Here is a 14,681-nt window from a genome sequence, read left to right on the forward strand (position 1 = left end):
TCAAATAAATATAAAGATAGATAAGCTTATAATAATAATCTTAATATATAATTTATTTTTCATACTGTGGCTTCAAATTTACACCAATTATATTGTAATTGTCCTTGATTTTCATTTAATACATATGCTACATTGCAATTCAATTATAATCAATAGGTAACCAAACCAAACAGAATATACTTGATGTATATATTTATTCATTAGTAAAACTCTAAACTAATCAGAAGAAACTAAGAAATATATGAATCATTATTCATTGCAAGTTTAAGGTAACAAATTTAAAGTAATAATTGAATATTCATGAACTGTTTAAAAATAATATATACATAGTTGTGTTGTAATAAACTTAAATCCTGAGGTATCTACTAGTTTAATAAATTGTACATGTTTAAAAAAAAAAAAAAACAAAAAAACATTTTCAAAGAAAAAATCTTGTTATTTTTGATTGATTTATCTCCAATTAGAATAAACATACAAATACATAATGCATACTGCATTAAAATTAAAATTTATAATAAAAATTAAACACCATTTATTTAAAAATAAATAATTTACTATCTTACAAAGAAATAACATCTTTTTAAACATATTCAATTAAGTCTTTTTAATAAAATAAAAACTGATATGTTAAGTATTAGAATAATAGTATGTACTTAGTACCTATCTGATTACCTATTATTAGGCTATTAATAATAATTTTTATAATAAAACACATTTTTTTATATAAATCAATTTAATAAAGTACCAAAAAAAAATATTATCATAACTCATGGTTCAATTATATCTATTATTCAACTAAATAAAATATTAAGAATGTCCTGTATTCTATACTATTTGATTTTAGTACTCAACCAAATGAAAAAAAAAAAAAAAAGTAATAAATAATAAAAATGAAAATATTACACAATTTAAACTTTCATGAATATTTTCAATTATAATTTCACTAAAAATAATCTCTTTTTTTCAACTCTAAACTAGTTGATTGAAATTTATTTAATATTTAATATAAGTATAAAAATATATTACTATTTTAAATACAATTACTTATATTTACTGTAGATGTAAAAAAACAAAACTTAATTCTAAATAAACTAATACTTTTAATTTGTCATTAAACAGAATTAACATCAGTATATTTTGCTTGCATACTTAAATAATCTGAATGATGTAAATTATTTAATATTCTTTATTTTTCAATTAGAATAGATTAATAATTAGGTAAAATCATTTTTTTTTTTTTTTTAAAAGTTGTCATATTTATAAATTCTAGTTAGAAATTTTTTTTTGGTAATTACTATTAAAATATTATAATAGATGATACTATTATAGTTAAATTGTGATTAAATATTTTCAATTTTCAATAGGTAGCCATGAGCATTTTTAATATAGTATAGTATTATAGTTGAGAATGTTTCAAATAGTTCATAATTTATATAATGTACAGTAGTTGATATATTTTAAATATATGTTCAAATGTATTTTATCAAATTTTAAGAATATTTTCTTTTTTGGAAGGAAGGGGAAATATTTCATAGATATTGGTGATTTAACTGAATAACAAAAAAAAGATTTCAGAAGAATTTGTTACATGCAACATTTTTTGAGTAGCTAAGGCCCCATAACCTTAGTTAGTACATCACTAACCTTAAATAACTAATTAAGTATTTAAATTTAAGGTTCTTTTTGTATCATTAAAATGAAGTATAAGATTTGTATAAATTTAGTTAACAAAAAATTGACAATTTAACTAAACATTTTCAAAAAAAAAGCACTTCTGAAATCCATTTTTAATATGGTTGTTATCATTTATATGAATAAAATTGAGATTTTTTTACTAATACAACTAAGTGTTTAAAAGCTTCAAAAAAAAAAAAAATAAAATAAAATAAAAAAAAATACCGTTAAAAATAAAGAAATTCTTCTTTTTTTTTTATTCAAATTCTATATTATTGAATCATAATTATTAAAAACCACGTATACAAAAACATAAGATAAACTTTATACTTTATGTTAATATACTATCTTTAAACATATTAAAAAAGTTTTATTATAACTGTTAACAACTGTTTTTGTTACCTTACAAAAATGTTTCTTTGTGAAAAAAAATATTAATAGTTTAATTAAACAGGTTAAACATAAACCATAACAGCCTTATCAATTTAAATTATTTCATAAAAAAAATTTTAATTGCAGTAAAATAATTGCTTTATCTGCTATAATAATATTAAAACTGATCTTTTGACTTATAAGAAGTTAATTTCTAATTCCGTGTCTACAGATGAGTACATATTTTATTCATAAATACAAATATTTATATTTGTATCTATTTTCACTGATGGAATTATGTTATTATGAGTTTATAAATTATAAACAATGTCAAAAATATTAATTAAAAGTTGATTTAATTTTTCTTAAATATATTTGAATCCTAGCAAAAATATAATTTTTCAATACAATGTCTTTGGATATTTTAAGTAAAAAAGATAACATTAATAAAATAGTTTAACGATAGTAATTACAAATCAAATTCTTGTACATTTAAATAGATTAATCTTGAATAAATTACTTCCAGTTAGTTTTACAATTAGTTTTTAAATTGTCCACCATTATGTTCAGACTTATTGTAAGATTCAAATAATTGCTTTGCCCAATTTAAACTCCGCTCTTGCTTTGTAAGTAATTTATACTAAATAAAAAAACTCATTTAAATATTACAATCAACTAAATACACAATCAAATAATTAATACCTTTGCATTCAATAATCTTTCTGGATTGCATATAATAAAAGTTGATTCCTCTGTAGGCGAAGTACCAATGACTTCTTCATTTACTTTTGGAACATCTAATTTGGGTTTGTCTGTAGCTTCCTCATCTTTTTGTTCGGATGATGGATTGAAAACTTTAAAAACAAATCCTTCTTGATTGATCTGTTCAATTGAATTTTTTCTTTTTACAATATCCACTAAAATACACATAAATAACATATAAGCCATAGTACAAAGCAATCATTAATATTTAACTATTTTTGTAATATATATATATATATATATATATATATATGTTATGTTTTGGCAAAGCAAGAAATAATTTGGTTTAACAGATAGTGATATTTAAAATATTTTTTTGGAGAGAGGAAGTAAATATTTAGGTTTCATAAAGTCTATTGGGAATTATTTAATTTCATGTCTAATTGATACATGGGAAAATATTTATTAAATGGTTTTCACGAGAGTAAGAAATAGTTTCTTTCAACTTTTACATTATTGAAGAAATGTTAGAAAAACTATTACTAATAATAATGGGCAACAATAATGATATTGTTCTATATTGTTTGGGATATCGAAATCAATATTTTATTATTTTATATAAAAGTCTTAGCTAATAGATTTAATTAATTGTATTGTATTGTATAATAAATAATACCTGTTAACCAATAAAGTTTGATATATTATTAATTTAACATTTATAGTTATTTATTTATATTAATTACTAATTTTAATAAGTAATAAGTAATAACTAACAGGCACATATTTGAAGGGGGATGGTGATGGAGGCGATCGTTTCTCCCAGGACCGTAAGTATTATAGTCTATCTTATAATTTATAAGATTATAAATATTATATAATCTAATATTTAAACAGATGTTTAGAAATGTATTACTAGACACAGCATTTTTTTTTTTAAATACAAGACCGGCACATTTAATAAAAATGTATTATAGAGGATTTAGACTATTCGTACAAAAATGAATTGTCTCCCACGCGATGAGGTCTCAGATATGTGCCTAATAACTGATAAGGATATCTAATAACGAATCAGCAATAAAACTAAATAGTAATTATTAACATGTGTATTTTCGATATTTTCAATATAAATACTAGAAAAACTAGGACAAAATTATATTGTTGACCATCATATTATTAAGTTTTACACTAAAAGTAGCATTTTGAATTTTAATGTGCTTTTAAATCTAAAAAGTGAATATATATTCATTATATTCAAAGCTTTATCAAATGATCAATAAGTTACATTCATTCAACATGCCAACACACGAGTGTTTTACGTTGAACAATTGCAATAACTTTTGATTTCTTGAACATTTTCAATTTTTTTTTTTAATTATCAATTGCCATCTCCGCTATATTTAAATTAATTTTGTAATTTTGTAATAAAAAATCAAGAAATTAAAAATTTTCTATTTGATATTTAAAAAAATCAAAATAACCATGTTGTTGATAAGGTTTTTAAAACATATTCGCTAAAATGAAAAATGTTCAGCTGTTTATTTTCTACAATTTTATATTATTTCAAATAGATTTTCTGGATAATCAATAATCTTTATAACACTGATAAACAAAAAATAAATTTTAATTTAAGCAAACTAACATTTTTTAATTTAAGCAAACTTTAAAAATTTTTAATACCAACATTTTTTTTTAAATCAAATTTACAAAATAGTTTTCTCAATTTTTTTAAATATCAAATAGAAAATTTTTTAATTTTGCATACAAAAATTAAAAAAATTGAAAATGTTCAATAAAACAAAAGTTATTGCAATTGTTGGTTCATCGTGAAACACTCTATATACTTACAAACATTTTTTTGAAGCCAGTTTTCATCATGATCTGTTTTGTTAACAATTTCAGATTTTCCAACTAACAAATCATCTTGTACCCTTTTATTATTTTCATTATCATCGAATGTCTTGGAACTTTTAGATTGATGATGATGATTTTTAAAAGAAGAATTGGAGTTATTTGATTCATAACTAGAAGATGAACTTTTTCTATGTTTTTTTTTCGAATGACTTTCATCTCTACGGTAGGAACGGCTAGAACGTTTGTGTCTTGACGACGAATAATCTGATGAACTGTTGGATCTATGTCTACGCTTCGATTTCTTATGGTACCTGTTATTTAATTAAAATATTTAAATAATAATTAGCCTTAATTTTTAATTTCATAAATATGATATAAATTTTATGTACAAGTACATAGATTATTGAAATTTAAAAAGATTAGTTTATAAAACGTCTATACTATATTAACTATTTTTAATTAATAATATTGACATAATTATATAATATCTTGTTAAGTTTATTAAAATTTTACATTATCCTATTTAAGTGTTAATGTAAAATGTAAATAATACATTTTTTAGGAAGGAATCTTCATTGGATAATGTATATATTCCTGATAGTACAGAGTACAGACATGTAAGACCTATCTAAGAGCAAGAAATCAAAGATTTTTTACTAGTAGCTTGAAATAGAAGATCTTGACCTTGATTGTTTAGGATTTTTCAAAATTAGTAAACTAGAAACAATAAAAATGTGTTTCTGTGGTTATTAAAAATCATTCAATTCAATTTTTAAAAGATTTCAAACTAAAGACTAAAAAAGATTTATTAGTATCACATTTAGAATGGTTCTCTCAAAAATTATGAAATTATGAATTTTTACTTAATTTGAAATTAAAATTTGGATGAAATTAGATATTTAAACAAAGAAAAACAAATTTAATTATGTTGTTATTATTTAAAAATATTATTTGTGAGGTCTTGAAAATGTTAAAGTATATTGTTATATTTTGTATACATAATATCATTTTCAAAACATTTCAATTAATTTTAACATGTCTATTTATAAAAGTATACCCTAAAACTATTCACATTGTTATATGGTCAGGTGATATTAACATAAATGTTGATAATTAACAACCATAAATGATATATATATATGCTATTATAATAATTAAATATTAATTATATAATAAATGTATGTTTTCTGTGAAAATTAAATCAACTTATAATAATACTAATAAAATGAAATATTAAAAATCAGTAACCTGCTGAATCATGAGATACAATGTTAACCCAGCTACTGTACAAAACAGCTGTATACGAATTGTGTCTCAATATACGAAAATATAAATCTTGATATCTAAGAGTTTATCACCAAACATTATTGTTAGTGGCTGAAAAACGCGTGGACGCAATTTGTACATGTCTCAAGAAAACCACGAACGCAACTCGGATATGTCGTGACAAAAACACGGACGCAACTCGGACAAAATATAATTCATGGACGCAATTCGAATGCATTGTACAAAACATATACTTACTTGACAACTTTTTATGCATATATTTATTAAAATAATATAAAAATCTAAATCAAAACTATCCATAAGTGCAATTTTAAATTCTTTATATTTTTATATATTAAGTAGTGTAACTTTTGAATTTTATTAAGAATATGGATTTTATTCTTATTTTACACCAACAAGTTATGAATTATTATTTTAATTATGTATACAATTTTAACATAAAAAAATACCTTGATCCAGATTTACTTGAATGCTTTTTTCTTGAATATCTTGAATTATCTGTAGATGAAGAACTTGAAGACCTATAAATAAAACATTGGTTAGTAATTAAATTAACAAAATAATAAATTAAATTGATTGTTTAGTATAGAATAAATTGCATACAAAATAACACAATACTTTTCTATAAATTATAACTAATATTTTTATTCCAGGAAATTTAATTGGTATAGGTAAATAAAAAAAAAGTATAAATAATTGTAATTATGAGTATTAAAATATTTATTTTTTTTATGAATACATTGGTATCATATAAAAAATTAGAGAGATCGGCAAACCAAGGGTATAATAAGCGTTAATAAAGTTTTAACTAAAAATAAAGTAACTTATGGTTTAATCCTTCCAAATGTTTATGAATAAAATTCATAATAGGCTACTTATATAATAATACATTTGTTTGATCACTATAATGTTAAACGTTTTAACTCTAAAAAGTATTTTAATTTTATTGTTAATAAAATCATTTTAATTCTTACAAATTTATTTTTAATACTTTAAACTGAAAAAATTAAATTTTAAAAATGTTTTTAAAGTATTTTGATCCAAATCATATTTGATCAAAGTTATAGAAAAATAAGTAATTAATTATTTTATAATAATATCTATTTAATTTTATACTGCTCTTTAATGACAAGTTAAGACATATATGCATAATGAGCAATGTAAAATCTAAAATTCTGATACAAAAGAAAATGTTGAAGTCTTTTAAAAAAAAAAGGTCATTTAGGAACTTACTAATTTACCTATGCATTAATTATTAATATAATTTAAGGTAAATTTTTAGTCGGTCAAGTAACCAATAGTATATTGTCATAGTTTTAATACATTATATAGTCATTTTCACACTGTTCTATACCATTAAGTTTAAACCGTATATAATGCTTTAATAACAATAATTTTGAAGGTTCCTACTACTTTAAAACTACAGTGTTCCAGTGCAATGCACTGTTAGTTAAAACTTAAATTTGACACTATTAATGATTATTATAATATACAATCTAATATAACTGGTTTTAAGTAAATTTTCATTGGTAATATTATTATAGGTTCATAATGAAAAACGGATAGGTATAGTGCACCTAAACTTAAACTAATTCATTATAAACACAACAATAAGATAAAAAGTGATAACGGAAAAAATTAATATTTTAATAAACTAAAATAAAAAGGATTGATGGTTAGATTATGTCTGGCTATAAATTTACCATGTCTTTACTTACAATAAAAATACATACAAGCATTTAAATACTCATACAAATAGTATTATTAAAAAGTAAACAAAAATAGTAAATTACATAAATATTTCATTATTCTCCACTTTTCAAAATTTATCAAGCCTGACACTGGTGAGCATAATGATAAATATAAAAATACATTAATTCTTTTATACATAAATATGTATAATATAATAAGTTCATACTTAATATATAAAGTATGTTCAATGAATACTGATATTAATTTAATTAAAAAAATTGTCAAATGGTTAGGAAACTTAATTTTTATAATTTCGTATTTAAAAAGTAACATAATATATAAAACAATTTATAAATATAAAATAATTATCTATGAATAATAAATTCTAAATTTTAAATCATGATAATATTTGAAATGATACTCAATGAAAAATTTAGTTGAAAATTCTGAACATTTAGTAATCCTCTTATAGAAATAGAAATATTGAACATTTGATGTATAAATATAATTTATTATAAAATTCAAACCATAATTTAAAACATTAAAGATAATATTAATAACAGTATGAATATTTCATGATGAGTATAAAATAAGAAGAAAAAAATGAATCTTTTGTAAAAAATATGTTATTTTAATATTAGTGTCCATCCAAATTTCTATTTTTATAATATCTAAAATGTTTAATATATTAATTAAATAAATAAATCATTAAAACTCATGAGACACCTTTTAAAATTATTTTTTTAATTATTGTACAGAAAAAAAAATTTATAATTACCATGAATGAAGAAATTATAATATATAAATTTAAATACAAATTATTAATCAGTCAATACTACAAGAAAAATTAAATTGTGAAGTTTTAAATTAAAAATTGGTGACGCTCACCTGTGCCTTTGGTTATAATAACGACTATAACTTCTAGTTCTGTCACGCGAGTTTGAATCACTCGAATACTTACTCATAGTTATTCCAGTTTTTATTCCTATAAATAGAAATAGCAATGTAATTATTTTTATTTTTATTCTATTGTATACCAATAATTATTTTATAATACACTTATTATTTTAACAATTTTTGACGGATATGCAAAATCAATTAATTATAGTCATAACATAAGGAAAATAATTTTAGCAAGTCTAGAGCAATCCCCTATTCCACCCACCAAAAAAAAAACTTAAGAACTAGTGATACCAAATTTTATGCAGTTAATTTTAAGTCATATTTATTTAAATGACCTTAAATGGTATATATAACCCAATCATAATTTATTACACTTATGATAATTATATTTATAGTACAAAAAACATTTATTAGAAATATTTTAAATACAAAAAACTCTATTCACATAATTATTAAAAGATTTAATTTTTTGATTATCTAATAACATCATTCAATTAAAAAAGGAAGTTTTATACTAAAAAAAAAAACATGAATGATAACTTATAGTTTTGGATAGTCTATAAAGATATAATTAGAAATAACATGGATTAAATATACTTAATATACTTAAGTATATTCAATCTATGGAAATAAACTCTAATAAGTTTAAATAAAAATTGTTAATAATTTATTTTTCTTTTTTTCTAATAAACTAATATGTAATTTTAAAGAATTGTAATAATAGTTTATTATTAACTAAGAAACTCATGAATAATATTACATTTGAATTTAATGTTTTAAATATGGAGACTAAACCACAAAATTGTATTTTAATTTTGCTTGAACTAAAAAAGTAAAATTAAAAGTAACAGAATTAGTGAAGTTTTTATAGTTTTTAATAATAAATATCATAGAAAAATTGATACATATATTTACTTAGTACTTATTGAAAAAAAAAGTAGAATCAAGTTACAGTTAAATCATTGATCTCATAAACATATATTAATGGGGACTTCTCAACAAAAGACTGAAAAAGTGGATCTCAAGAACTAAAGAATATTATAAATATACACTTTTTAATATTTAAGAATATATTACTAAATATAAGCTAATAAGACAAAGTATTCAAATCAAATGCAATAATGATATCACCATTTGTTACTCGTTTGATATATAGTATGAAATTGAAGATAGTAAAGCATCATGAATACTGATAAAATAAAATTTAGATTAAATATAGTATGATTTAGTATTTACCATATTAAAAACTTTACAAAAAATTTGTGTAAATAACATGGAAACTGTATTAATATTATGCAAAATCTCTAATGTAATTTTTTTTAATATACTGATTTTTTTTTTTTTTATAACCAATGTTATATTTCTAATCAAACTACACAGGAACATACTGAAGATAAAAACATCAGTGTAATCTTTTTTTTGTAAGACTGATCAAACATTTTTGATACTATTTTTTAAAGTACACAATTGGAACGATAATTTATTTAACTAATTAAATCATGCCTTCTATACAGGTATAACAAAACTTGACTTCCAAGAAGTAGAAAAGAATCAGTAGAAATGGCTAGATTAAATAGATATAACAAGGTAACAGTTAATACTAAATATTAATACCTGGGCTACAGTAATTTGGATTTTGGCTAGTTTTATAAGTAATAATTTAATCAATTTAGAACATCAGTAGTAATTACGTACATAGAAAATAAGTTAACCGAGATATATTTAAATCTGGAAAACTTTCAGCTGGATTATATGAACTGAGGTCATTACAGATTTTATGTAAATACTTTGAATTAACATAAGTTATTAAACCAAATCTTTAGATTCTTTTGAGCAAATTTTATATTGTTAATCAATTTTATTACGTTATTAATTTTATTAATAATATTAATGGTATTTTATTCAATTGATTTAGGAACATTTCATGATTTGAAATAGAAATAATTAAAGTAGTAAAATATAGATTATTAACAAAAAATTATACATGCACATAAAATACGCATACACAACAGTTATCATATAATAGATTACTCATTATTGATTTCAAAAGGTATACTATTTAAATGAACATTATAAGCATTTTCAAATTTTAATATTTTAAACACGCATAACTCAATTAAAAATTAAAATCAAAAAAACTGATAGAATACTTGTATAATTTTTACTTATAAATTTGAATTAGGTTAATTTACTATGATATTAAAACTAATAACATGAAATAAATACTACATAATACAAATTTACTATGTTGTATATTTATGAAACAAAGACAACAAATGATGGCATCATGTCTTCATATCTATCACTGAAAAATCAAATGTTTTAAGTTCAAGGTCATGTAAATGTAATTAAGAAACACGTATTTGTGTTATAACAGTTATATGATTGTATCATTTGACTACATTTATAATATACATGTAAATGTATTTATTACTTTAGTAGGCAGTTAATAACAAAAAAATTACTTATGTGCAAAAAAAATGGGAAGTAATATATTATTTTAGTATCTTACCCACATCCAATGGCGAGAAATATATATGTTCTTGATTCAACTTGTGCAGTCACGTAAAACAAGAACAAAATTTAAATTTACAAATTCCAATGATGCACTAACTACCTAGGTACAAACTACAAATGTACAATTCAAAATTTCAAAACATTGTGATTTGTGAAGTACGTAACATTATAATCAAAACAATAATATTGATAACAATTCTGTGGAGGTTAAATATAATAAAGTATGGTAATGGTAATAATGGTACTATGGTGGAGGTCTATACTCAATAGGTACCTAATATGCATAGTAAATAATAATTTCGTTTTAAAATGCTCAGTAAGCACAGATATTTATTAACTTCCTTATGCATGACTTACCCAGTTATACGATGCATCAATACGTACTTATTAACTTACGATAAATACTACACAAATACACAATATAATATGAACCATATAAACTGAACAAATCTAACATAAACATATTTATTTTTTTAAATTAATTTTCAATATAAATTTGTTGTTTAATAGAAACCATTAGAACAATGATTGGTACATAACGGACAAATAAATGAAAATAACAACATTGTCAATGAGCCATATGACATATATTTGATCGTCTTCCTTGATCTCTTTTTTTCTTTTAAATAGGTATTTTATGAAAAATGAAAATGGGTGTTTAAATAACTTAGTAACTCACTTATATCTATCTATATAAATATATAAAATAAATTAAAATAGTTTTATCGTTTATATCTAATAATAAATATTTACATAAATAATACAATCTTATAGGTACATTAAAACATAAATATTAAAATTTTAGCTATAACCAAGTAATCACAATATGTTGTTACTTGTTGACGTCTTATAATATAGGTTGGTAGGTAATGACATAGATTAATATATATATATTTTATTTTTTTTAATCTATGGTATAATAAATAATAATAAATACAAAAACTAAAATAATTTCTTTCCTCCTCAGATCCCTTGAACGTTTTTAGACGAGACACTTTGTCGCTGGCTACATGTGTACTTACGAAAAAATCGTTCGACTAAGATAACATTGTTATACATATATATATGCGTACATATGATACACAGACATGGAGTGTGTGTCGCGCCACCGAATTTGCGTGTCCCGTACTCCTGTCCCCGCGAGTCATCAGAAAGTGTCTCATCTGAAAGTGCTCTTGATTGAATATTTCACTAATGATAATAATATATAATATACCTTAATATCTATGTGACTTTGTAAATAAATTTAAATAATTGTCAATAATTCGCCGATTCCATAATTTTGCTATCGCCTGTCAGTGATTTACATTCGTGCGAAGATTTTTGACGTGCGGCAGATACTAAATTTGTATTTTATTATCAAGGTATGTTAGCAAAAAACAGTAATTTGTTAATAAGTTGATTTTTATACATTTATATAAAAATATATAATAATAATTTTCTTACTTTATATACTAATACATAGATCGTAAATTCTTATTTTGCGCATTTCTTTTGTCCATTTAAGTGTTTAATACGTAAATAAATACCTACCCAAATTTCGTCAAAATGAATACCTATAATAAACCCAATGTATTCGATAAAAATTAAATCTACCTATAACCTATAGGTAATACCGATAACGATAAGATTTTTTTTTTAAATAGCTTAAGGTATTTTTTAATATTACCATTAATGATCTTTAACGATATATTTTAAAGTTGAATAATGTATAGTATATAAATTTTGTTAGTAATTAATAAATTAATTTAAATAAAACATGTTGCCATGTTTGAGTTATCTCTTCCGGATTTATAATCTAATAAAATACAGGAGTCACTAAATGGCGGCCCACAAACACCGTTATGGTCAAAGTAGACTATTGGGCAATGTATACTTTATCCGGTGTTTTTGGTCAATATGTTAAAAATTCTATTTTTGCCAAGCAAGGCTATACAGTATATTTTGACCTGTCTAAGTTACTTTGCCCGTAGTAAACTAGGCATTGTAGCTTAAGCTATAAACAAAACTTTCCATTTGAATAATTTTTTTTTTAATATATTGAACATTTAAGAAAGAGTAGATATAGTGAGGGCCGAGAGGGATAGGTATTAGGTACTATATTACAGTTAATTTAGTCAGTATTATATTTTTTGGAGTTATATACGTACTTTTATATTCATATTTTATAAAGTAATTGGTATGAGAGTATAGAACTAATAGGTACTATAATATTATGAAACTATTGTCTGTTGACTGTTGGTTCTTCAAATACTAAAATGTACCTACTACGAGGTACCAACATATAAAACTTTCAATATTGTCTATTTAGTTATCGTTATTTTAGTTTTTGTTATGATATACATTATAATGACGCTGGTGATAAATAAAAACACTACATGTCTAATGACAAACCTAAATTAAATAATTATACATTTTTTGAAGTTTTTTTGAATATTTCTAAGGTAGGTATCTAGTAGGTACCTACCATTAAAAATAAGAAAGACAAATTCAAATTGGTTCATACCTTCAATTAACACAGTCCTGGAAAGCTTTGTATAACAACTATGTACAAATCCAAACTATTACTATTGATTTTATGATTTGTTTCATGATCCATAGAATTACGTACTATAATTAGAAATTACGCAGGAAAAATAAAAAAATTAAATGACCCTTTCACCAGCTAATAGTTTTATTGTTTAATTAGATATTATCGTCCATCAATACTCGATATACTTTGGTATGTATACAACTTGTACAAAACTCATCAGTTATCATTATTCAATATTCAGAAACCATTGATATTAAATATATTATGAGTTCATGACATTTCTAATTTCTATATAGGTACACTAAATATACGCATTTTGGTTAGTCTAATAGAGAAAGAAACGATGGTTCTCACTCACATAGAAGCTTTAGACTTTAGAGCGATAAAGGAACTAACATTTAAACAATAAATGGCGAAAAGAGAAAATACGCAATTATGTTGCGGTTAATAATAATATGGTATAATTGTGATAGAATTTTAAACAATGCGGCATAATTCTAGTTTGGCTCCTAAGCGATTTTTTTGGAGTTCTTTTTTTTAATATGAGTGTTTTTGTATACTTTATCTTATGGTAAAATTTAATTGATTTGTTTTATTTATCTATTTTTTAGAATATTATCCAATGGCGGAAAAAAGCATTAACTTCAGAGTAGTGTATTACGATGTAAGTACCTACTAAAATACTAAATTTAGTAGCAAATAACTCATTCAGGTATAAAAGTCTTCAACAAAATAACTATTGTCATTTGTCATTTACACTTGATTGTAACTATTGTTGACTCAATCGGATCGAAATCATACTTATTATCCATTTTGCATTAATTAGGTACACAAAACTTGTATGTAAAATAAAATACATCTATATATATATATAAATGGAGCCAAAAATGTATAACAATTCATCAATTGAGAACGGTTGGGCCGATTTGGCTCAATTTTTTTTTTTTAATTGTTCGTAATTGCCAGGAGGTTTTTACAAAAAAAAATTTTGGAAAGTCTGTGAGATTAATTTAGAATTTTCATGTTTTTCGCACGGTCAGCTGTACATTGCCAGTTCGCATGTTGGCAAACCGTCTTCGTTGTTTGTTTTTGTGCCAGAAAACAAAAAACGAAAAGCATTGTTTATCATATTGCATTCAACTGATTTCTG

The 14,681-nt window shown here is 22.3% G+C and overlaps 1 protein-coding gene across 3 annotated transcripts; it reads right to left on the reverse strand.

Moving 5' to 3' along the window:
- Positions 1 to 2,527: 2,527 nt before the first annotated feature.
- On the reverse strand, positions 2,528 to 11,149 carry LOC112591618 (serine/Arginine-related protein 53-like). Of its 3 annotated transcripts, none has more exons than XM_025335485.1 (6): positions 10,998 to 11,149; positions 8,540 to 8,563; positions 6,336 to 6,407; positions 4,594 to 4,910; positions 2,749 to 2,963; positions 2,528 to 2,686 (listed from the first exon to the last, which is right to left on the reverse strand). In XM_025335485.1, coding segments are annotated over exons 1-6 (732 nt in total). In that variant the 5' UTR covers positions 11,000 to 11,149; the 3' UTR covers positions 2,528 to 2,584. The 3 variants fall into 3 exon arrangements, with proteins under 3 accessions (XP_025191270.1, XP_025191269.1, XP_025191268.1); XM_025335484.1 differs by having other exon boundaries at positions 8,467 to 8,563; XM_025335483.1 differs by having other exon boundaries at positions 8,467 to 8,563; positions 10,994 to 11,149.
- Positions 11,150 to 14,681: the final 3,532 nt, after the last annotated feature.

This window comes from Melanaphis sacchari, unplaced genomic scaffold (assembly GCF_002803265.2).
Source record: "Melanaphis sacchari strain LSU unplaced genomic scaffold, SCAv2.0 Contig13_pilon_pilon, whole genome shotgun sequence".
NCBI lineage: Eukaryota > Metazoa > Arthropoda > Insecta > Hemiptera > Aphididae > Melanaphis > Melanaphis sacchari.

Coding starts and splice junctions, on each gene's coding strand:
- LOC112591618 (XM_025335484.1), bottom strand. CDS start 8,543: ATGAGTAAGTATTCGAGTGATTCAAACTCGCGTGACAGAACTAGAAGT. Junction 2,964..4,593: donor CTGGCTTCAAAAAAATGTTT/GTAAGTATATAG, acceptor TGTGTATTTTAG/TGGATATTGTAAAAAGAAAA. Junction 2,687..2,748: donor AAAGATTATTGAATGCAAAG/GTATTAATTATT, acceptor TTTTTTATTTAG/TATAAATTACTTACAAAGCA.